Raw genomic sequence first — 23,198 nt, 5'->3', positions numbered from 1 at the left:
TTGGTGTTGATCACCTCTAGGTGACGGTACGGGTAAATTGCAGAACTTTTGCCTTGAAAGAGCTGCTCTTCTACCCTCTTAGCTGCGCTTTGATACCCCACCGGCCCTTCTTGTTACACGTCTTGCGATGTTGATTTGGGAATTGTTTGTTTCTATGTATGTGGGCGGGTAACCGTATTGTTTGTTTGACAGTACTTAGTCGGTGTTTTCAAATCCGCCACGAAATTTATAAGCAATTAATAATAAGCAATTTTCGGCAAAGCTTTGAAAGAGCCACTCAAATACACTGCAGTTAGGTGAAGAATTAGGATTCTCGGTGCCGTTTATGATCAATTTCAGTTTTTCAGGAGAGATGGAACGCTTGACCGTACTATAATGGCGTTTTTGACACGCTTCTCGGAGGACCAGGAGTCGCTCTGGCTGTTGTGGGATATCGTTGTTCCTGTTTGACGCTATGTGATAGGTGGGTTATGGTTGATACAGTGACGTTGGCACGGCTCGAGCGTTTGGAGCAGGATGAGGAAGTGCTTGGGTAGTGAGGAGGGTCAGAGAGAGAGAGAGAGAGGATCGAACTGAGAATTGAGAGGGTTTGGGTCAGCGAGCGAGTTTGCACAGAGACCGACGAAAGAAACCGACGTTTGTGCAACATTGAGGCGAGGCTTCGGGCTTCTCCTTGGGTACGCTGCGCAGGGCTGGGGCTCCCCGCTAAAGGTACAAGTGTAAGGGACTGAAACCGAGGTTGGGACGACGAGCAATCACTACGGATAGTTTTTTTTTTCTCTGCTCTCTCTCCGTATCTGTTCGATCCTCTGATTCTCGGTCTCTTTTCTCCCGATCGTCACTCTACTCATCCTTTCTCCCGTATCTGTCCCGAGCGAGTGGTAGAAGTAGAGGGAACTGCGCTTCGTCGGAGCACAAGATGAATATACCGACAGGGAGTGAAATCGGGGGGTTCAGCGCCAAGAATAGCCCGTTGCCCGCATTCCTCGAGTGGCCCGCTTGCAACAGGGAGCTGCATCGCCACTCTCTGTGTCCCCCGAGTGTGTCTTATTCACGCGTGTAACTGACACTCCCGCTGAGGGTGAAACCGCATGAAGACGCCCGAGTACTTGAGTGCTTGGAGCTGCCGCGCTGCCGGTCTTAGTTGGTGTATCTGCGCACGGAGGGCCTGCCCAGGTGTTGTCTCACGCTCTAACCTCTCCCTCTCTGCCCCGACACACGCTGGTTTCTAATAATAGATGACACACGCCAATGTGTCACCTTATTTATACCTGAGCCGTTTCCAGGAAGTACCTTTACAGTAAGTGCGCCAAACAGTCTGGAAAACAGCCTCCCTGAAGAGATCCGGGCAGCAGTTACAGAAAACGCGTCACTGTCGATTTAGCGTTCAAACTCGCCGCTGCCACGGTCGTTGTCTATGGTCATCACTTTAGGGCAGCAGCCCCTGAACGTGAGTACCTACGGAAATTTCTAATGTTATGCCGTGTCCACTGTTTTAATGCTGGCTGGGGGAAAAGCCTGGCTCGGTGTCTGTGAGGACGAACGATTCCGCTCGAGGAAGTAGTCGTTCAGTTCCGATGAAAATGCAAGCGCGTCGGGCGGCCAGCCTGGTCCCGTAGGTCTCGGGTCACCCGGAATCAGCAGTTTGTCAAGACCTGGACTCCGGAGCTCTGCTCGCTTTATTAGTGAATTGTGTCAGCCCAGTTAGGAGCCGAGGTCGTTGAGGGTGTGGGGAGCTTGATTTTAAGACTCTGACCTTGACTGAACGAACCAGGTGCTTACGTTAGGATAATGAAATTGCTTCACGTTTTTGGAAACGGCTGGTATGGGAGTGACCTTCGACCAGGCCCAGGGCTGGTACTCGGGGCATCCACTCTACAATTCTGCCTTTTACTGACCTAGAAACCTGAACTGAATAGCCTTTTCTTTAAAACTCTGTAGAGCTGCAGAAATTTAGTAACGACTCTCTTAATTAACAGCTTCTTGCTAGGAGGAATGAGCTTTGGAGTTTGGGAAATGTGCGGCGATCTAGCTCTTGCGTACTTGTGGTCTAGCTCTATCTGTTGGCCTGAAAAGCCAGGTGAGCCGCAGAGCTGGGTGTGGCCAGTGCCCTGGCTGATGCCTGTGAGTGAGTGTCATCAGGGAGAGTGGACAAGGTGACCCCAGGAACCTGCGTGTGACCTTGACATGACACACTGAAGAGTTCGCCTGACTCCCAGGTGTAGCCACAATGCCCTGTCCGTGGGAATTACTGGTTATTCCACATTGCTAACTTGCCTCGCTAGTCTTGTTAGCATCCGCTTATGCCATTAAAACGCTGTAAGAGATCCTCTTGATTGTCTACAGTCCAGTGACGTGAGTTTTGGTCCTTTGGGAAATCAGTCACCGTCAAACAGCAGTGTGCAGCTGTGATTGCGACTGTCCTGTCCTCAGAGGTCTCCCTCTCTCTGCAGGAGATTCCGGTCACTTCTGATTGGGTGAGACATGGCCACAGGGGGTGGAGAGGACCCCTGGAAGCCCAGTCAGAATGAAGACAGCCATGAGAGCCCGTCCCCAGAAACAGGTGAGTACCATTGTGTCTCTTGTGGGGGGAAAAAAACTCAGACCTGCATGCTTCTCAAGGCCGTGACAGAGCTGGTGACACTTTATCTAACACTACTGTTGTCTGCTATATAAGAGCCCATAAACTGCCGCCTGGCGAGTTCAAGGCACTGTTTTAGGGTTATAAAAATCTGTGCTGCATAGTAATGAAACCCACCTTTTAAACTTAAAATGGCGAGTTAAAGCCAGTTCGGTGAAAGTAGTCTGGGGTTGAGTCCTGGAAGCTGGGCTGGCAGCGCAGGCCGCCTTCAGACGAGCCCTGTGGGGAGAGAGCCCGACGCTGGCGGCTGGGAAGCGGGTGTTTGTGATTTGTGATGCCGGCAGGCCGGCGGCGCACTCGAGACAGCACTTCAGACACCAGGGCCGTGTGGCGCAGAGAATGAGTCACTGAGAAAGAAGTAAACAAGCTGCATGGAGTGAGTCAGCAGATCGCCAGCCCTGTGGTTTCCTGGGCACAGACTCGCGCAGGTGTGTGCTGTGCTGAGTCACAGTGAGGGCGGGTAGGAGTGCGAACTGAGCTCAGCCTCAGCCTGAACTGGAAAGCCTTCTCTGGATGTGAGGCTTAGAGATCTTCCTTTATCGGACTGCCCACTTGAGAGAGTGGGACTGGTTTCCCGCTGACCCCTGGTGGCCTCTGTGATGATATTTTTATGAGAAACTGTGAGTCTGTGTTGAAACCAGGGAGAGGTGGTTTGTGGTTTGTCCGTGTTCCAGCGGCTCGACAGTTTCATGCTCAAAGATCCACGGAGCGCTCCCCTGAAAGAACTCTTCCCTTGAGCAGCTGTTACTTCAGGCCAGTTTTGGGCACCATTATAGACACACGGCTGGTGGCCTGGTCTTCCCACACCGTGCAGGGCCTGATGTCCGTGTTCGTGCTGTGGGAGTGCGTGTGCTATTATTTAAGCCCCGGGCCCTGTGTAGCTGTGCAGTGTCACGGGAATCTGATCCACAGGCCTCGCTGCCAGCGATCTGCGCGGTGCTGGTTTATGGCAGGGCTGGGTTCGTCACAGAGTCCAGGTTGCAGCACGCACTCTTGGGCTGTTTCCCCTCCTCACGGCGGCGACTCGAGCGGATGGCGTTTCTGGGGGGGGCTCAGCTATGATGGGATTCCCAGCCCAGACATTCACTGAGATGGGGGGGCAGTGGGATGTGTGCTGGGGGGCTCCGTCTGCTGCCCCTCTGGCTGGGAAAGGTGGGGAGGTAGTGGGCAGTGACAGGCCTCATTGTTGCCTGGTGGCACATTCCTGGCACCTCTTAACAGATTCAGCAAAAATAACCTTAAGTTTTAGTGACAATAGCCTGATGGATGCTAAACTGCCCCCCGATCAATTTGTACAAAGGCAAACGTGTAGAGCGTTTCGTTCAGAGCACGGTACCGAAGCAGACAGTATCAGAAGTTCTGTACTTTAAAGAAATGGCGTTGTGATGATAATGTTTAAATCCCTCTTGCCTCTGGTTACTGCTGCCTCCTCTCTTTACGTACAAGAAGGCGGCTCTGCAGCTGAGGCCGTGAGAACAGTCCAGTTCTCCTAAGTGGGTTTTAAAGGAGGGCACAGGGCTGGGTTTCTGGAGCTTGAGAATCCCCCGGCACATTTGCAAATTGCGTCTCCCTCTCCGTCTCAGAGGAGAACGTGGCGCAGGAGACGGAGGAGGTCTTCTGCAGCTATGTCTACTACCGGTACAACCAGGAACGGGAGCAGGATGGAGACAAGCTGCCCAGGGACCCTGAGATCATGGCGCTGCACCTCAACAGCACCAGGTAGGCAGCGCGTCCGGGTTCGACTGGGCTAGGCGATATGGTTAGAGATTGGGGTGGATGAGGCTGGTGGGGAGAAAGAGGCTCAGTCAGGTGTCCTGGGCTGCTGAATTCATGGAAGAAGCATGCTTTCCTGAACGGGTGAAAGACCTTTTCTCCCTCTAACTTTCTCCTCACAGCACCATGTCTCGAGTTGGGCAGCAGCTGGCCATCATTGGCGATGACATCAACAGGCGCTATGACCTCAGCTTCACTAGCATGCTGTCCCAGCTGGCCCTCACGCCCGAGAATGCCTACAACTACTTCTGCAAGATTGCCAAGAGGTACAGTCTGCCCCCTGCTGGCCAGGACCTGCTGTTGCACATGCTTGTGGCCTGGGTGCATCTGTTTTGATGGGCTGGTCAGCTGCTCATTGTGGACTATTTCCTGTGGGACTGGGGTGGACTTTTATGCAAAGATCCCCACAGTTGCAGCAAATTCCATGTCACGAGGGTTATCAGTGTAATACCTCAGGTTTTGTCTGAGGATAAATTGGGAAATTGTGTACCATGAAAACAAGTGGCTCTCTCATTGAGAATTTTACGCTTGTTACAGTTTAAAAAGCCTTACAGAATGAGATGGCTTGATTGGAAATGTGCTGCAGCTTCCTTGTGTTTTTCTGAAGACGGGGGCTTCATGTTGCACGGCCTTGTGGGAGTCTAGAGTCATGTGCTGGGGGTTGGCGCTGGTGTCCTTTGTCCCCAGGGGTACAGGAGAGCCGCAGGGCCTCCCAGGAGCAAGACTGGCGACGGCACCTGCCCGAGCGCATGTTGAGCTCTGTACTGTACAGCAGGGCTCTGATCCTGGGTCAGGCCCCCAGTCCTTGCGGAAGGGAGGGCTCTCTCGCGACACAGCCAGATGTCTTATTAAAGGAATTCATGATAAAATAATTTGTAAGAAATCTGTGAAAAGAGTGCCAGTAGCAGTGTTGTACGCATGTTGCCTGCGCAGTACAGCTGCTGTGCATGGAGCTGTTCACATGCTCTTTCATCAGGCTGTCGCCCTGTTTACCTGCTCAGCTCTTGCAGTCACAAACGTGTCGGAGTCGTTGGGTGCCCCCCAGCTGCCCTTGTGACCCTTGACCTCAGTGTATCCGTGCTGCATTTTCGCTCTTCCGCCCACTGGTTTTACCGCGCTCTCGCCATGTGCCCAGCTCATCCCTGGGCTCTGAGGTTTTGCCATGCTTTGCTTTCCTGTGCCCCTCCCTGCTTCTTCCTGTCATGCTGGTGTGCTTTCCTGCACTAACGGGGCACTCTTACAGAGGGGCATGGCAGTCACATTTGGACAGGGGGCTGACAGGACGGGCCCTTCTCTCTCTCTCTCGGTGTCTAATGTGTGTCCTCTCTCCTCTCTGTCTCTTGTCTTCCCCTCACTGCTGTAGCAGGGATAAGATCCCAGGTAATTACCTCGTCTGGCTCTATGTACAAGTCCGTGTTTCTGGAGCTGTGTGAGAGAGCGCGTGTGAGTGTTGAGTGTCCTGTAGGTATGGAGAGTGACTGGTGTCCCAGCCCCTCCAGTGCAGGTGTGCAGGAGCAGAATAGCTGCTTGATCTCCAGGCAGAGTCGGGCCCCAAGCTGTGCTGCAGGGGCTGAGAAAACAGAATTTAGATCCTTTCCCTGGTCTCTTCTTCATGGTGCCTGTATGTTCACAGCCTTCAGTGTGCTTCATCATGCTCCCTGGACTAGCTGTATGCCTGGCTCCAGTCTTACAGGAGGTCATTGAAGCTGTTAGTACCACCTCCCTTCGTAGTGCCAGTCTGGCTGTTGTCAGTTAAGATCACAGGTCTGTGTAGTTATGGGGACTGTGAATGAAGTGTCACCCATTGTTAGCTGTGTAGGTAGCGTGCAGCTCTGGTTTCACTAGCAGCTGTACTACATTGGCCTGTGTTATATTGAGAGAATAGCTGCCAGGTAAATTGTACAGATTCCACCTGCGTGAGCAGATAAAGCTGGTTCGAGTCACTGTGTTCTCCCTGCCTCTCTCCACAGCCTGTTTGACTCTGGAATAAACTGGGGCCGTGTGATCGCCCTGCTGAGCTTCGGGTACCGCATGGCACTGCACGTCTTCCAGCAGGGCATGACGGGCTTCCTGAGCCGCATTGCCCGCTTCATCAGCGACTTCCTGCTGCGGCACCAGATCGCTCAGTGGATCGCACAGCAAGGAGGCTGGGTGAGTGGGGATCTGGAGTGACAATACAAACTGGCACTGCGGCTCCCTAGCACACTCTCGCTGACAGTGATGCACTGTGACTCTGACACACTGACACTGGGACACGCTGTCTCTGTGACACTGATGTGCTGTCACTAGGACTCTAACGCACTCTTGCTGTGACTTTCTAATGCTCTGATGCTGGAACTCTGATGCACTACATGCTGTCACTGCTCTGGCTCTGTGGCTCTCTGATGCTCTCGCACTGGGACTCTGACACGCTGATGGTATCTCTCACGCCCTCCCCCAGGTGGCTGCGCTGGAGCTGGACAATGTCTATGTGAAGTACATGCTGGCTCTGCTGGCAGTCATCCTTCTTGGTCAGTTCATCGTCCGACGATTCTTCAGCTCCTGACGGGAGTTGGAGGTTGGAGCTGGACTCTCGCCACACGTGACGCCCAGACCTTTGACCTCTGAACCCTGGAACCAGGCTAGGGACTGCCGCTGTGCGCAGGGACTGACACTTCTGTAGAGGGAGAGATTGAGGGATCCAGAGAGAGGGGGATAAGCAGGAGAGAGAGGGTAGAGGTAAAGTCAGATGGAGGGATAAACTGTGGGGGGAAAAAACACTATTTACTTGGCATTATAGAAACAGTTCTGTTCTCATAAGAGATCAGGGAGCAAGGGACCTTTTATATAAATGTAGAAAATGAAACCGTAACAGCTGCATTCACTACCCCTACCCTCTCTCCTTCAATCCCTCTCTCCACTCTTGCATGCCAAGAACCAGTGCATTTGTTTCAGGGGATTTTAAAACAAATCAGGGATAAATGTCAGGATACATTCGTTTGGTCTATTTTTATTTCTATTCGTCACATGAATACTTGATGCTACCGGCTTGCCTCGCTTCCAGAATCTCCCTGTTCCACGGAGAACAACACCTATCCCTTTCCGCCATGAGAATCTGCAAACTGATTCACTGCTTCTGTGACCCCGCTATATGTGACCGCTGCCCGGCTGCGGACAGCCTCCCACTGGCCTTGAGGTCATCATGGCCATCCCTGCAGCCAGTCCCCTCGAACCCTGGGCACCCCAAGTCCGGATGGACGTGCCCCCACAACCTCTGCAGGACACAGTGAGGGGTCTGGTTGCCCAGGAATACTGCTGTGGAACGGAATCACAGGTACTCTAAAACTAAACCGGCACATTGCCAATCCCCTGTGTCCCTCTGCACTGTACATTTCACTTCCTTTCACCTCGACAGAGTCGCCAGCTCGCCACCTGACTCACCGCGTCTCCTAGCGGCTGGGCAGCAGTGTGACCGGAAGGAAGCTTTTATGCAGGAATGTCTGTTTACTTCGGAATTTATCATCTTTATGCCGTTAATACTACCAGTTTTAAACCTATAACGTTTCTGTGGAGTCTGCCTGTTGAGGAGTTCTGAAGAGGAACTTCAGAACTCATTTTTGAGTACTTCATTGTTGAGTGTGCTGTAAAATGCACGAAAATAACGATTATGAAATGTGAGATGATGAATTTTTTTTAAACTTCATCAACACAAAACAAGACTTTGTTTTGCGGTGGTGTTAAATGAGTTATTCAGGATACAGTGGTAACAAGGACACAGATATCAGATGGAGGTTTCAGGGCCTCTGGGTTTCCGTGCTGCAGTAAGAATGCGGTGCAGAGAGGGGCGCTGTGCTCTGCTGTTCTCTCTGGCCTCTTGCCTCTCGAGTTTCTTCTACAGAGCAAAGACCTGAACAGCTCGCCCTCTCCTTCTGCATTCGGTCCAGATCTCCAGCCCAGAGTTGCTCCCACGGGGCCTGGTGCCGTGTTCCTGTTTACTTTTCTTCTAGACCTTTTCCTCAAGATGGAATCACTCCAGTCTGGATCAGGGATTTCCCCACTTTGTGCCTCCGTTCATCTTGTGTGTCTTCGGAGAGTGCTGGAGGCTGTTTTTATTGTATTTTACACCCGGTAAAGGGTTGAATTTCAGTTCCATGTCTTGGTTCAGGTGAATCATGCATGTCGGACATGGTGCAGGCAGTGTTAGAGAGCTGTCGCGGCTGGTTCCTGTCCCGAGAGGAGGAGAACAGAGTTCTGCACACCAGCTGTTTAGATACTGTAAGCTAAAGAGAATCAGGGCTTTGGAGTCTTGTCGCTGAGAAGGAAGTGGCAGAGAGACTGGGCTCTAACAGCACTGATTTTAAAACAATTTTGCACAGTTGAGTAAAGAAATGACTAGTATTTTATATTAATATTGTTAAATGAATATCATGGATATTGTTTTTTTTTAAGTTTGGTGAAATCGAGCTGAGTGTCGTTGAGAGTCTTTTTGAGTTTCATTGGAGCTAATGCAGGGCGGCTGAAAAGATCAGTCCTGGCTGCTGCAGCTATTCAGACAGCAGCCCTGTGCATCGCCAGCACAGCTGGGCCAACAGGGCTACCCGTTACACGCCTGGAGGCTTAATGATGCCAGTAAGTAAAACCGCACATCAGCAATGGCAATAATCCCTTTTGTTAAAGAAGGGAGAAACTGTGAATATGCGCTGTGGAAAGAAAGAACAGCACAAAAGGGACAGATTTGTGTGATGTAGCAATGCCTGGCACCTCTAGCAGTGCAGAATTTCCCACACAGGGTGGATATCTTGTCCTTATTCTTTCCAGCACAAGAAGCCACTGACAGCGTCTTCCTTTTCAAAATGTGATTGAAAACGGTTTAAAACTGATTTTTTTTTGTTTACCTTGAATGAATGCCTTTGTGAGCTTTCGGGCAACTGCATGTGTAACTTTTTTCTTGAATATTAAAACAAAAATTGCCATACTGTTGTTGATAGTGTGGTGTTTATAATCCCAGACACCTTGGAGTCTGTCATGAGGCTGAAGTCTTCTGTCTTTTCTAGCCTGGTTCACTCGGGATTAGTCTCCTCACTGCAGGTTAAAGGCCATGTCTGTTAAGACTTTGTAAAGAAAACCTGATCCCAATTAAAAATGAGAATGTTTGATATCAGAGTCCTTTATTTCTGAGGTGTTTTGTTTAAAGTCACTTTTTATAAACCGAATGTTATATTTATGAGTCCTGCCCCCAGATTAGGAGTTGTTTGAACACCCATGAGACTGAAATGTAATATTGTGGTCACTTCTGAATCCAAATGTCCGATGGTGATCAAATTCAGACGCAGATACTAAGGAAGTCTTTTTTAGCTTTTTTCTCCTACTTGGATTGGAGGTTGTACAGGTACCAATGTTGTGTGCACATGGGTGACCTCCTCAGTATTGTAACTCAATCTTTTATAGAGGGTGGGATTTTTTAGTTTCTCAACTGAGTGGTTGAGGGATAACCACAGTGCATTGTCTCCTTGACTTCTGCTACTCTGACTTCTCATCCTCCATGATGACACTTCCTGAAAAACTGGAAACTTTAAAAAAAAAATTATTATGCAACAAATACAACTTCCAAGGTCATATACATGTAGACATTGCAACATGTAAATACAAAGACAACATCAAGTGAACAAAGCAGAACAACAAATCAGTTATCAGAACCTTATTAACAAAGATTACATTAGGGGATCACATTAAATAATCAACTTGTGTGCCCAGAGGTTTCTGTAAACCAGTTTGCTGAGGGTATTTTTAGTTTTTTAAAAGAACATATGTACTTAATTTTGTAGTTTTTTTGGAGCACAAAGAACTTTTATGCACTCTACCCTTATGTACGTAAACTTCAGCCAACATTAGAATGATATTTATTTTAAATGAACTTCTTGGTTTTTATTCAGAACTCCTAAAAAATATATCATTAAAAGTTAAATACAAATTCTATTATTTAACCAAGGACAGACTGCCAGAAAGCTGCTGTATAGAGATAAGATCACTTCATTAACCATATACAATTTCTTGCATTAGGAATTTCTTTTCACATACCCCAGCTTGCTCTCCATGAGACACACACAGGTGGGGGGAGAGAGAAGCTTGGGGTCAGCTAGCACCCCTGTAGCAGTTGGGGTTAAGGGCCTTGCTCAGGGGCCCAACGGAGTAGGATTCCTCAGCCGGATGTGGGATTTGAACCAGCAACCTACCAGCTACAGGTGAAGATCCTTAGCCACAGAGCCACTGCTCCACCCTGTGATGATAAACATGAGAAACAAAATGTTAGTTTGTTTCAAGTGTTACAGTGAAAGTTAAACCTCTTCTCAGGAGTTCCCTAGGACACGTTTTAAGTATTTTAAAATGGATCTCTTTAATTTTTGGCGGAGTGGGAAGCAGAGGCGTAGCCAGGAACTGATTTTTGGGTGGGCCTGTGCAAACGTGGGTGGCCCTGGGCTCTAACTGTCCGTCCTGCCAGCATAGGGGCACCCCTCCAATTTACAATGCAATCCTCGAGCGGTATAATCAAACAGCAGAATTAGCGGAACCTTATATATACACATACCATCTCTATCTCTCTCACACACAGGTTAAGCGACAATTACTGTCTAGAGAGTCGGCAAATTCCCGTTCAAATGACAGCTAGTTTGCAAAGGTCTCTCATAGGAGGACTTTGTCTTTAGCTAAAGAAAAGCTGCAAGAGCTCATTTTCATTTGTTCCTTGTAACAGTTCTAAATATTTCGTATGCCTGCTTCTAGATTGTTCAGTAGTTTTACGAGTTACTCTGAAGTTAATATTGTATTGCAAAAAACAATGAACACAACGCAAAACGCAAGATTCAAAATCCGTCCGAAATATTGTATTTAAAATACCATGCAGGGTTTTCCTTGAGCTCCGTGAAGTTGGCTCCCCTAAAGACACCACAAACGATTAAACCCACCTCATTCGTTAGTGCTGCGTTTGTGCCGGTTTGTGCAGTTGAAAGTAACTTGCCGGCTTCTTTCTTTCCCGAGATATAGCGCCTTCTTTTTAGGGGTGTGACGTCACTAAGCCCCCCTACAACGTCGTAGGGGAACCGGACCGGTCTCAATCGTTAGTGCTGCATTTGTGCCGTTGAAAGTAGCATTTGTGCTGCTTTCATTCCCGACATATAGCGCCTTGGTTTCCGGTGATCCCGTGACCGTGCACGGTGCCTTTGACCTCCAGTGACCCCGTCTGCAGAGTTCAAGCGTCTGTTACCGGTGCGAGATAACAGTTCTGCAATTGTGTTCCTCTGTTTGCCCGGGTGGAGGCCGGGATTTAATATCAGTTTCTTCTGTGCGTTTGTGTGAGCAGGAAAATTAAATTTGTCACGAATATCACATACCCTAATCAGAGTTGCGGGTGTAGTCTCAAAAAGTGAACACTAGCAAACAATTACATGTTCTTAATACTTCGTAGTGGTGTGCTTTTTTAAAAACCTAAAGAAGTGATCGGTTTCTCACTGTCTATTTCTCAGATAAACACGCGCACCAAGGGACGTGTAAAGAATAAACCCGTCAGTCGAGCCACGTGTTCAAAAACGCTTGAATCTGCAACTTTAAGAACAACAAGATAAATAGATACATAGGTGATGGATGTTCTTCTTGGTCCAAATACTGTAGTCCCGGTTAATCGTGTGTTCTGTATGAGCACGCTGGATATACAGTAGCACATCCATTGGTTTCCAATTACTGATCAATCAAGAGAAGTCGCACTGAAGTCAAAACAGAATAGCAGACAAAGAATGTCATGGCATCCTCAGCGCGTTCACGACTCCGATAGCATGTCACGATAGGAGTGCGTGCATCACGGTCACATCCCGATACCCATTGCGACTGGCGCATCACTGTCATGGTGCCACTGTCGCGACATTAAGTCCATATATCACGATATGACATACCCCGACAAAACGACTCCGCCCCCATGTCGCGACATGAAGCCCATTTATCGCGATATGACAAACACCCCCGCCCCCATGTCGCGACATGAAGCCCGCATATCGCGATATGACGTACCCCGGCAAAAATGCTCCGCCCCCATGTCGCGACATGAAAGGCCCTATATCGCGATATGACAAACGCCCCCGCCCCCATGTCGCGACATGGAGTTCATATATCGCGATATGTAAAAAAACCTACCATGCCCATGTCGCGACATGAAGCCCGTATATCGCGATATGACATACCCCGACAAAATGCACCACCCCCATGTCGCGACATGGAGTCCATATGTTGCGATAGGACATACCCTGACAGGATTGCTGACCCCATGTCTATATCGCGACACGTCTTATCTGGGTATATCATGTCCTGATATGAGACCTTTGTTGCGACAGCGGTGCCAGGGTGGCATGGAAGCAAGGCGCCAGTCGTGATATACACTGCCGCGATATACATGCGATATACATGGAGTCCCTGTCGTGACGTGCTGCGGAGGTCTTGTCGCGATGGTATCCCACAGTTATGCGTTCAGCAACAGTGTGTCATGGTAGGAAAAGAAAAGGAAAATGTGCCTTACAGAATAAAAACCGTAGATCTTGCAATCACGGTGATTTTACGTACATTACAACCACAGGTTTATGTCATAGATGGTTACTTGTTGGCATGCGTCACGTCTTATTATTATTCACATCTAAGGAGGCTCATATGTTTATGGATATTGATTGTCTTTAAAATGTTAAGGGTACGAGCTAAACTGTAACAGAGCGCTTGAACTCGGCAGACGAGGTCACTGGAGGTCAAAGTCACCGTGCATGGTCACGCAATCACCGGAAAAACAAGGCGCTGTATCGCGGTAACGAAAGCAGCACAAACGTAGCACTAACGAATGAGACCGGTTTGGTTTCCCTACGACATTGTAGGGGGGCTGAGTGACGTCTCGAAAACCAAAAAAACAAGGCGCTATATCTCGGAAACAAAAGCAGCACAAACGCAGCACTAACGAATGAGGTGGGTTTCATCGTTTCTGCTGTCTGTGGGGGGCAACTTCACGGAGCTTTTACCTTGTCTTTAAATATTTAGCGAACTTGAGCATGCACGTACGGGTTTCAGAGGCTGGAGTAAATGCATCACCCCAAGGGTAATATCATGTGAGGCGCCTTGAGCATAAAAACTGCGAAGGTATTAAAATATTAAGTTCTGAAAATCTTGTTTGATACTTCGTGATGCTTTTAAACTTGTATGAAACACACGAAAGTTGTATTCTATTTTCGATGCCAAAAGACACCTAATTTGGAAATTCGTGACTCCCCACAAGACTTAACACTTAATTGTTATAGTCGCAATACAGTGCTAATCAATTCATCGTACTTTTAATTGCAATAATTATCTGCTGATTAAAGCGTCAAATACATACTGTAATATTTGTGTGCGTCAGCAGTGAAACTGCATGTTGATTGGTGGAGGGCAGAGCGGGAATAACGGTTGTCAGGGTAACAGGCTATGGTGAATGTAGGAGCTAACGGGTTCGGAGTTACGAGTTAAAATTAAGTTTGTTCGAGGGGCACATCGTCGTCCTGGGTTGTTAATTTCTACACTATATGTGTACAAGAAACAAGATACATACTTTGGAAGTAGTTTAGCTCTGTAAACGGCGTTCATAAATACTGCAGGGTATTTAGAGGCGATCGGAATAGTTATCTGTAAAACGCACACTCGCATCTATCCGTCAATATTATCTTAATGTTAGTCATTCATTCCAAAACTTGTCATTTGTGTACAGGAGAAATTTTAGAACCTCTCCGTGCTTAACTCCTACAGGTCGAGCATGTATCGAGCTGCTACAAGCAAACGCGTGCTCTTGCGTTCCAGAAACACTTGTATTCGGGAAGCCAGGCTGTACTCCCTAAAACCCAAGATGCCTGTAGCATCTCATGTGTCTTATTTGTTTCGGGACTGGTCTGGTCATCTACAGGCGGCTTTTTAAAAAAAACTAGATATATGGATTTATTTTGCCATGTTGGCTAATAAACCAAAAACCTAGCGCTAGTCTGACGAGTGTCTGACGACAGCAATAGCCAATTAGGCTACAGCTACGCATGCACCGCCCCACTGTATTTACATAATTTTTTTATTGGTCACAAAAGATACGGCGAGCTAAAAGCAAATCACATACAATGAAAACAATCAAACACGTAGCATTGAAAAGCAAATCATGGAGCGCAAACAAGGGGAAAAAAATCTTAAATTACTTTGGGCTGACTGGGTAGGCCTAGGATCAATCAGATTGGGCCTGCGCCTGGGCCCACCCGTGACTACGCCCAGGGTGGGAAGAGTGACATTCTGTTCTAGCAGTAAAAATCCTGTTAACGCCTGAAGCCGTCTTTTACTGCCCCCTCTGGTTTACTCCCCACCGTGCAAGGCTCCTGCCTCCGTCTTCAGCTGGGGAGCTGACCCTAGAGCCGTCTCGAACCCCGCGCCGGCCAGACCCCCAATCCCCAGTCCCGCTTCACACACGCATACAAATGTAAATACATACATGTTTAGATATTTTAATAAAGCGACACACAAAACTCTAATTGTAACTTGAGATGAAATCTAAAGTTAGTCGGAGAGCAGATGCTTTATTCAGAACCGGAGGCCTCTCCCGCACTAACAACGTCATTGGCCCTCAGTTGCAAGATAAATTAGTGCGGCATAACTAAACTAGCTTGGGGAAAACATTAGCCTGACAGATTTAAAAAATACTACAGTGGGTGCGAGAAAAGAACAAGGAAGCAGAAGGGGGGAGGGGCTGCAAATGTGTCACTTAAGGGTCTTTGGAAAGGTTCTGGCAAGGTTCGTGGTAAAAACCAGGAGCGAAGAAGAAACGGACACGGGTGGTGATCTGGACAAGGATGCTGACACCTGAAGGTACCGATAGCATTAGCAACAACGACGATTAGTAGTTGTGTTCGGTTCTTTGTGTCTGTCTGCACAGACCAGTTAGGTAGCTATTTTATCACCTCAACGCTGCTCCCTGCCGCCACCACTACACACAAGAACCCTCCCCCGGGCCGGGCCCCGCCACAACATTCCTAAAGTCCAGTGCTTATTTTGATTCTTCAAATGCATTTTTACAGGAAATGTATTTGTTTTCCTTTAGTGTTGTTAATTTTTAATGCCGTTTTCTTTTATTCACGGCACTGCAAGGCCGTTTAGGAAGGAGAAATCGTTCGAGTATCGAGTACCAGCCAAGTTTTAAGATGGGCAATGACCATCTCTGGCCACAAGGTAGCAATGTTGTATTATAAAGGACTGAATCATGGTGAACTAGAAGAAGCTCACACCTGAAGAAGGCTCCACGGCCGAAACGTTGTTCTCTTTCTTTTTTTCAGCATGGAATAAACCTATTACTTGTTCCTTTTCAGCCTACGCATGCTGACGCAGCTACCCACCTGAACTAAACTAGACGATATCGAGAACCACAAACCTCTTCAGAATAATCGCCGGTTTGAAGAGTATTAGAGACGATATTGGAGACGGTCGTCTCCCCGGTAATGCATTGCGCGCCCTCTGGTGGCTAAATGTGCTGTTTGCAGAGCTCCTGTGGGTCATGTGCTCAGAAGCCAGTCTATAAAATTGATACGTTTTAAAAAACACTCGTATTTGCGTTGAGTTATACTATATTACATGCAATTACATTAAAACTAAAGATGCAAGAATAAACACAGCTTTCAGCTGGACTGTTTTTTAAACATATTCGAACGCTAGTGCTGACACGACCCGCCTTGCTTCCTGTAACCAATTAACGAGCTTCAATCGAGTCCGTGCGGCGTGGTCTCGAGCCTTCGGTGTGGACTTCGAACCGCGTCGTCTTCGGGATAAAGATAAACGTTTTCTCCTCGTGTCTCCTTTCGTAACTCCTGCAACACTCCCCGCCCCCGGCATGACGGCGCTGTGGTCCCTCCCAGCCCGGGATGTTGTTACACAAGCCCGGAGCAGGCTGGGACAGACGGACAGGCGGCAGTGGTCAGCTGTACGGCGCTGCATTGCTCGGGAGGTAAGACTGATCTCGGCAGACGTCTCGCTCTAAGACCCCTGGGTTTCGTACATACGATCTGAAAACTGCTCTGACAGGGTGGCTGTGCGGTAACTGTATTCGTGCGGTTTTTAGTGGTCTGGTGTCAGTGCCAAACACCGGGGTCGTGACTCTGGCACCCGGAGGGGCGTGTACGTGTGCCGTTTGTGTCTCGCGAGGGCGTTCAGACTGCCAGAGTTCAAATATCTTAGTTTTCCTTAAGCAAAGCCACCATGAGGCATAATGACCTTAAAACCATCAGAAGTTGTCCTTTGTCTTTTTTTAACAAACCAAGGGAATGAGCGCAGGCGTTAGCTTCCGGCGCCTTGAAATCAACAGCAGGTGAATTTGAAGATACTCCATAACTGTGAACCTTTGAGGGTCATTATTCTTTGAAAACTGGATTTTTCCATATTTTTCCTAGTACAAACGAATTGTTTTATTTTCAGGAGTGAAGCCAGTTCGAAAGTGCAGTTTCCACTAATTTGACACTGTTCCCATAAATCTTTTGACTGAATGTGCTTAGTTTATGTATGAGTTTGTTAGCACACAGTTCTGGACTGTTATCTGAGTGATGACACCCGGTCTCCTCTCTGTCCCTGTCACTGCCCCCAGCCATGTGGTTACATGCTGTGGGATTCACTAGCCTGCCCCATTTGGGGGGTCTGGTTGGCGCAATTTTCACCCGGAGAGCGGTCCCCACCTGGTATGAGACTCTGAAGAAGCCGTCCTGGCGCCCCCCAAACAAGGCATTCCCTGTGGTGTGGACGGCGCTGTACACGGGCATGGGGTGAGTACTGCAGTGTGGACAGGGGCGAGGGGAGAGTACTGCAGTGTGGACAGGGGCGTGGGGAGAGTACTGCAGTGTGGACAGGGGCGAGGGGAGAGTACTGCAGTGTGGACAGGGGCGAGGGTGAGTACTGCAGTGTGGACAGGGGCGAGGGGAGAGTACTGCAGTGTGGACTCCTGCACAGGGGCGAGGGGAGAGTACTGCAGTGTGGACAGGGGCGTGGGGTGAGTACTGCAGTGTGGACTCCTGCACAGGGGTGAGGGGAGAGTACTGCAGTGTGGACTCCTGCACAGGGGCGAGGGGAGAGTACTGCAGTGTGGACAGGGGCGTGGGGTGAGTACTGCAGTGTGGACTCCTGCACAGGGGTGAGGGGAGAGTACTGCAGTGTGGACTCCTGCACAGGGGTGAGGGGAGAGTACTGCAGTGTGGACAGGGGCGTGGGGTGAGTACTGCAGTGTGGACTCTTGCACAGGGGCGTGGGGGGTGGAGTCCTGCGGGGGTGCCTCAGCAGAGAGGTGCCTGGTGCAGGAGTTCAGAATCAGTCCACAGCTGGCTTTCCACTCAGAGCAACTCTTTTTTTCAGAAGATGGTACCAAGATCGATCTCTTCATGTAACAGCATCTGTTTCTGTCTTCCCCCCGTATTCCTCTCCAATCCCCTCCCTCTCCCAGGTACGGCTCTTACCTGGTGTGGCGAGACCTGGGCGGCTTCACAGAAGATGCTCTGGTTCCGCTCGGCCTGTATGGGGCACAGCTCGCACTGAACTGGGCCTGGACGCCCATCTTCTTCGGGGCACACAGACTGAAGCTGGTACAGTATGGCTTCCACTAACAGTGACCATAGCAGTGCAGCTCCATACCGTCACTCTTGTGCCTCGCTCGTCTTGAGTGTGTTTTCTGCATTACATAAAAAATACTGAAAACTGCAGGTTGTGCTGAATCAGCGTGTGTGATTCTATGAAGAAGGCAAGCACCAATCGTGTTCTTCTCTGTCTTAATCTTCCCCAGATCTCCTCCTCTATCACTTCCTCTTTTTGTCTGTCTGCTTCCTGTACTGTCAGCCTTCGGTTAAATTAACCAGTGGGGAAAAGGGAATCCGTTATTGCAGAATGTCCATTAAATGAGGAATGACGTTTTTTTTCAGCCCCAGAACACACAATTTAGAAGTTAAAAAAATATATTTATACTGTATACTGGATATACTGTCAAGATCTATTGATTTATTATTTAGCATTGCATCAACACAGTCATGGACAGTTATTCTTATGCCTTTTTTCTCATAAAGATACAAGCTCATTATTTCATGAAAATGAATATTTTGTCAATATTCTTTATAAAATTCACTAAAGCATATGAAACACAAACAACACCCTTTGTAGGTTAATCGTCAACCCCTAAAGGGCACCATTGATGTTCCTGAATTTGAAACCTATATAGTATTTATTTTACCTCCTTTTTCCACAGCTTTTTTTTGCATACTGTTAGTATGTTAGTTTATTTGTATTTTTTAAAAACTATTATGAGCAGTTTGCCGATCCCCCTGTCTCAGGCAGGGTTAGTTCCGCGATAATGCCGATGTTTCCGAACCCTGCCTCTTCTCCGCTGCGCTCGTGCTCTGAGCGGCCGAGAAGAGGGGCGCTGTGTCAGCGGCCGCTGTGCCATGTGTCTCCCCTGCAGGCCCTGATCGAGGTCGTGCTGCTGACGGGCACGGCGGGTGCCACCGCGCTGTCCTGGTACCCCGTCAACAAGACGGCGGCGCTGCTCATGGTGCCCTACCTCATGTGGCTCTGCCTGGCCACCGGCCTCAGCTACTGCATCTGGAGGGACAACCCCGACAAGCAGGACTGAAGAAGGGGTGTCCGAGCCCCTCCCTGCGCAATGGAGGAGGCTTCTGGGAAGTGCCTGCCTCACCTGTGCCAGGGCTGCACAGTGGCAACAGAGGGCCGTCTTCTCCCTCTCTCATTTTGTATGTACTTTTGGAGTTAATAAAATAGTTTGAGATTAATGTATGTCTTGTCAGTGAGTATTTCTGTCCTTGATGTGTTGTTTTAACTGTGTCTGAGCTTTTGTCAGGAACCGTGACCTCTGACAGGTATACGATGGTTTAAACCTCTCGCCTACATCGCTCAGCGGTGGTGGTCTTTAGCCGAACGGCCGCAGAGGCAGAGGGAGTTGCCTCCTGGGAGCGTTTCCCCAAGCTCCAGTCCAGGCTTTCATTCCAGCCGGGTTTACCAGATGCGTGTGGCATGTGACACGGCAGGGCGTGTGGCAAGACTGATAGTGGCTCGAAAGAAAGTCTGGACAGAGGCCGGCCCAGAGCCGAGACCCAGTGCTCTTGAGTGGGGGCAGTTGATCTGGTCTCTTCCACCTTGCTCCAGCGCACGTCTTTGCCCCAGCTGACCCACAGCAGGGTCCGTGAGGTCATCGAGAGTCAATCACACCTGCAGCCCTGGTCCTGGAAAGTCCTGTGAGCTTTATTCCAGCTTTCCAGTTCCTCCATCGTGACCCAGTGGAAGACATGAAGCTCTGTTTGCAGGCTTTAATCTGGGGGTGACTTCACGCTCGAAAAGCCAGAGAGGTCAGGACCTGACTGAGCCATGTTGACCCAGCCTCCTGCATGAGCTCACGAGTGACAGGCGTGTCGACACTGTGGGCGAGCGTGCGACTGCGCAGAGGGTAAGTGGGGTGCCTGGCTGTGCCTGTTGGCTCTCGGAGGAAGGGCAGGGTGCAGTCTGGGCTCTTATCAGCCTTCCTCAGAGAGGGAGGGGCTGTTGCTATTTACTGCTCCTTATCAGGCAGTGCTGGAGCTCCCAGCAGGGGTCTAGACATGTGATAAGTTAAGGGTGTCAGGCTCCAGCAGGACCACAGAGCGTCCAATTTAGTTTAAAATACCTGGTCTAATTCACAGGACAAATTTAATCCAAACTCCATCCAAGGACAAAGGCATTCTGCTAACATGCTGCAAGTACACACATCAAACACTGATTCTTAAGTGTAGGGCAAAGAAAATAGTGATACTTTATTTAAATGTGGGGTTTAATTTAAAAAAAAATGGCATTACAGTATACACTTATCCGCATGCTACAGTATGTACAGGAGCTGTGTGAACTCGGGGTTACTCCTTTGCACCCTCTTCTGGCGACTTGGAGGAAAAGCGCGCCATTAATTTCTTCCACATCCCTTTCTTTGCGTCTTCCATTTGCTGCAAACTGTCTGCAGAGAGAGGACAGACTTGTCAGCCCCATATCAAGATTCCTTCACACTTCAGACGAACTGAGGACGCGAGGACGGCGCTCTCTGACTGGAGGCTCTGTGACTAATCTTTCCCATGTTTTTTTAAAAGGGGTCTGAGTAAGTCACCTTTTACAAGATGATAATAATTGCTTACACTTATATAGCGCTTTTCTGGACACTCCACTCAAAGCGCTTTACAGGTAATGTGGACTCCCCTGCACCACCACCAATGTGCAGTATCCACCTGGATGATGCGACGGCAGCCATAGTGCGCCAGAACGCTCACCACACACCAGCTATCAGTGGGGAGGAGAGCAGAGTGATGAAGCCAATTCATAGATGGGGATTATTAAGAGGCCATGATTGGTAAGGGCCAATGGGAAATTTGGCCAGGACGCCGGGGTTACACCCCTACTCTTTTCGAGAAACGCCCTGGGATTTTTAATGACCACAGAGAGTCAGGACCTCGGTTTTACGTCTCATCTGAAGGACGGCGCCTGTTTACAGTATAGAGTCCCCGTCACTATACTGGGGAGTTAGGACCCACATGGACCACAGGGTGAGCGCCACCTGCTGGCCCCACTAACACCTCTTACAGCAGTAACCTTAGTTTTTCCCAGGAGGTCTCCCATCCAGGTACTGACCAGGCTCACACCTGCTGAGCTTCAGTGCTTTTTGTTCTAAAATGTAAATAAAACACTGATGCGTGTAGTACGTCTGTACTACAAACAACAGTAGTAGTAGTACGTCTGTAAAGAAACAATTGTAACCAACCACAATTCTCCCAAAAAACTAAAAAAGTGTTTAGTGTTCAACGTAGGGCCTGTACTATACAAGCGCTGAGACTCAGTTGATCAGTGCCGCAGGCTAGACCAGAGGGCCTCGAGGGCGCGCGTACCTGTTGCCAGAACCATCCTGCACTCCTCCACCGTCACGCCCGTGAAGCTCGTGTCCTGCGCTCGAGGGAACTGCGCGACCAGGAGATATAAAAGACGTGTAAGACATCAAAGTTTTTTTTTTAAAGGTGAGGTTTTACTTTTCTATAATTTATCGAGTACTGAAGTAGAGAATAGGTTCAATATTTGTCATTTTATTGATACTTAAAAAATGTTTAAATTCTCTAAACAACGTTCAGGAAACTATAAGCTACTTACCTTCTGTTTATAAAAATTAGTATTGATACGAGCTAAACTCTCGTACATCTGATCACACTTCTCTGCATCTGCGATCTGAAAGTAAGAAATACAGCATAGTTAATTCAATTACTGTGAGATTTAAAATCTATAACAAAAACATAAATTTAAACTGTCGGATATTATTGTTTCATCTTTTTGAACGTCAGTAATGTCACAGACCATGATTAATACTCATCTTATACATTTACTTGATGTAAATTTAATTGAACGAGTCCACGAACGCTAACGAATCTGCAGATATGAACGAGAAACTAGTTGCGAGATGACGAATCTGCTGCGGAGAGAAATGAGATACACAACTGATTTGTAGGTTTGTGTTTGTAAAGGTCGACCAGTGAATCTCATTTGAATTCCGTTTCAAGTGCACTTCACACCAAAGCCTCCAAATGCTTTAACAAAAACCCGGCAAATCATTTACAGTTTTCAGTATATATAATCTTCACAGACTAAGAAGTCTCACACTTTTAACAGTTTAACCTGTATAAACGAATAGCATGCGTTTAAAGTTAGGATTAACTTTAAATCCTTTAAAGTCGCGGTACAGCTCGTAAACACTAAAACCGTGGTGAAATGGAGACTGCCGCCATATGTGGTCTTGTTGTTTAGGTCTGTTTACAAAGGTTCTGACACCCTTCACCACGTAATATTCCTACAATATCAAAGCAAGCAGAAACACCCTCTCGCTGAAACGCTTTAACGGCACGATTGACACCCTCCTCTCCCCCGCTTCACTGTTCGCATGACGCCGCTGGAGCCTCGGTCACTTCCCCTGGCCGCTCACCTGAGTGCTTTCCCCCTCCCGGAAGGCCAGGGCCACCTTCTGCCGCAGAAAGGTGCCCAGATCCCGGCCCTTCTTGGTCTCGTCTCTCGGCCACTCTTCACACAGCCGGAGGAAGCGGCCGTACCGAGTAGCAGACATGTTGACTGTCACGGACACGCGCGGCTGGGGGAGGGAGCTGTGTGGTAACAGCGAGCTTATGAAACACTGGCTCTTTACGCGTCGAGAGAGTTGTGGACCGCGGGGGGGAATTTAAGCGTGGATGCTAATTTCACGTTATTCTTGAAATACAAAAATAAAAACATTGTTTTACACAGACGTCTAGCTTTCTAGAGACCCCTGGTCTTCAAGGGCTCGAATCATTGGCGGTTTTACTAGGAAACCTTATTTACCGGTGAACGAGTGTTCCGTATGTGAACAGCGCCAACTACTTAACAGTGTGTGTTCAGTAGTTGGGTGAGATAAACCGCCATCATCAAAAAGATGTTAGCCTATCAAAAATATTCAACGGAATGCCAAAGATGAGAAACTGCTGATGTCAATCTGGTATAGTACTGTTGGAGTACAGGCTGAAGTTCAGTATTTTCTTTGAGGGTCACTCTCTGTCCACTCTCCTCTGACCTGTATCGTACCTTGATCTGTCTGCCTCAGGTTCTGAGTGGGGCTTTGTGCCCAGTATTGCCAGAGCTAATGAGGAGTGAGGAGACAGGGTCTTGGATCTGCGATCAGACAGAGGGCACACTGGTTCCCATTAAGTCCTCGAATGGT

The 23,198-nt window shown here is 48.5% G+C and overlaps 3 protein-coding genes across 5 annotated transcripts; 2 read left to right on the top strand and 1 right to left on the bottom strand.

Moving 5' to 3' along the window:
• Window positions 1–508: 508 nt before the first annotated feature.
• On the top strand, window positions 509–9,366 carry LOC148831091 (bcl-2 homologous antagonist/killer-like). 3 transcript variants are annotated; one of them, XM_088922138.1, is made up of 6 exons: window positions 509–711; window positions 2,454–2,563; window positions 4,225–4,360; window positions 4,537–4,680; window positions 6,385–6,565; window positions 6,855–9,366. In XM_088922138.1, exons 2-6 carry the CDS (start codon window positions 2,485–2,487, stop codon window positions 6,957–6,959), a joined length of 645 nt encoding a protein of 214 aa, XP_088778264.1. In that variant the 5' UTR covers window positions 509–711; window positions 2,454–2,484; the 3' UTR covers window positions 6,960–9,366. The 3 variants fall into 3 exon arrangements, with proteins under 3 accessions (XP_088778264.1, XP_088778265.1, XP_088778266.1); XM_088922139.1 differs by having other exon boundaries at window positions 538–677; XM_088922140.1 differs by lacking the exon at window positions 509–711 and adding an exon at window positions 719–1,450.
• A 6,904-nt stretch (window positions 9,367–16,270) lies between these two features.
• Window positions 16,271–19,227, top strand: tspo (translocator protein). The gene is made up of 4 exons (XM_088920226.1): window positions 16,271–16,415; window positions 17,049–17,223; window positions 17,895–18,033; window positions 18,900–19,227. The coding sequence occupies exons 2-4, from the start codon at window positions 17,051–17,053 to the stop codon at window positions 19,068–19,070; spliced, it is 483 nt and encodes a 160-aa protein (XP_088776352.1). The 5' UTR covers window positions 16,271–16,415; window positions 17,049–17,050; the 3' UTR covers window positions 19,071–19,227.
• A 988-nt stretch (window positions 19,228–20,215) lies between these two features.
• uqcc2 (ubiquinol-cytochrome c reductase complex assembly factor 2) lies at window positions 20,216–22,597 on the bottom strand. The gene is made up of 4 exons (XM_088920225.1): window positions 22,434–22,597; window positions 21,611–21,685; window positions 21,355–21,424; window positions 20,216–20,435 (listed from the first exon to the last, which is right to left on the bottom strand). Exons 1-4 carry the CDS (start codon window positions 22,569–22,571, stop codon window positions 20,338–20,340), a joined length of 381 nt encoding a protein of 126 aa, XP_088776351.1. The 5' UTR covers window positions 22,572–22,597; the 3' UTR covers window positions 20,216–20,337.
• Between the last annotated feature and the right edge of the window lie 601 nt (window positions 22,598–23,198).

This window comes from Atractosteus spatula, chromosome 7 (assembly GCF_055471065.1).
Source record: "Atractosteus spatula isolate fAtrSpa1 chromosome 7, fAtrSpa1.hap1, whole genome shotgun sequence".
Taxonomy (NCBI): Eukaryota; Metazoa; Chordata; class Actinopteri; order Semionotiformes; family Lepisosteidae; genus Atractosteus; species Atractosteus spatula.
The sequence above is the reverse complement of the archived record's forward strand: the minus strand, read 5'-3'. Positions and strand labels throughout refer to the sequence as shown.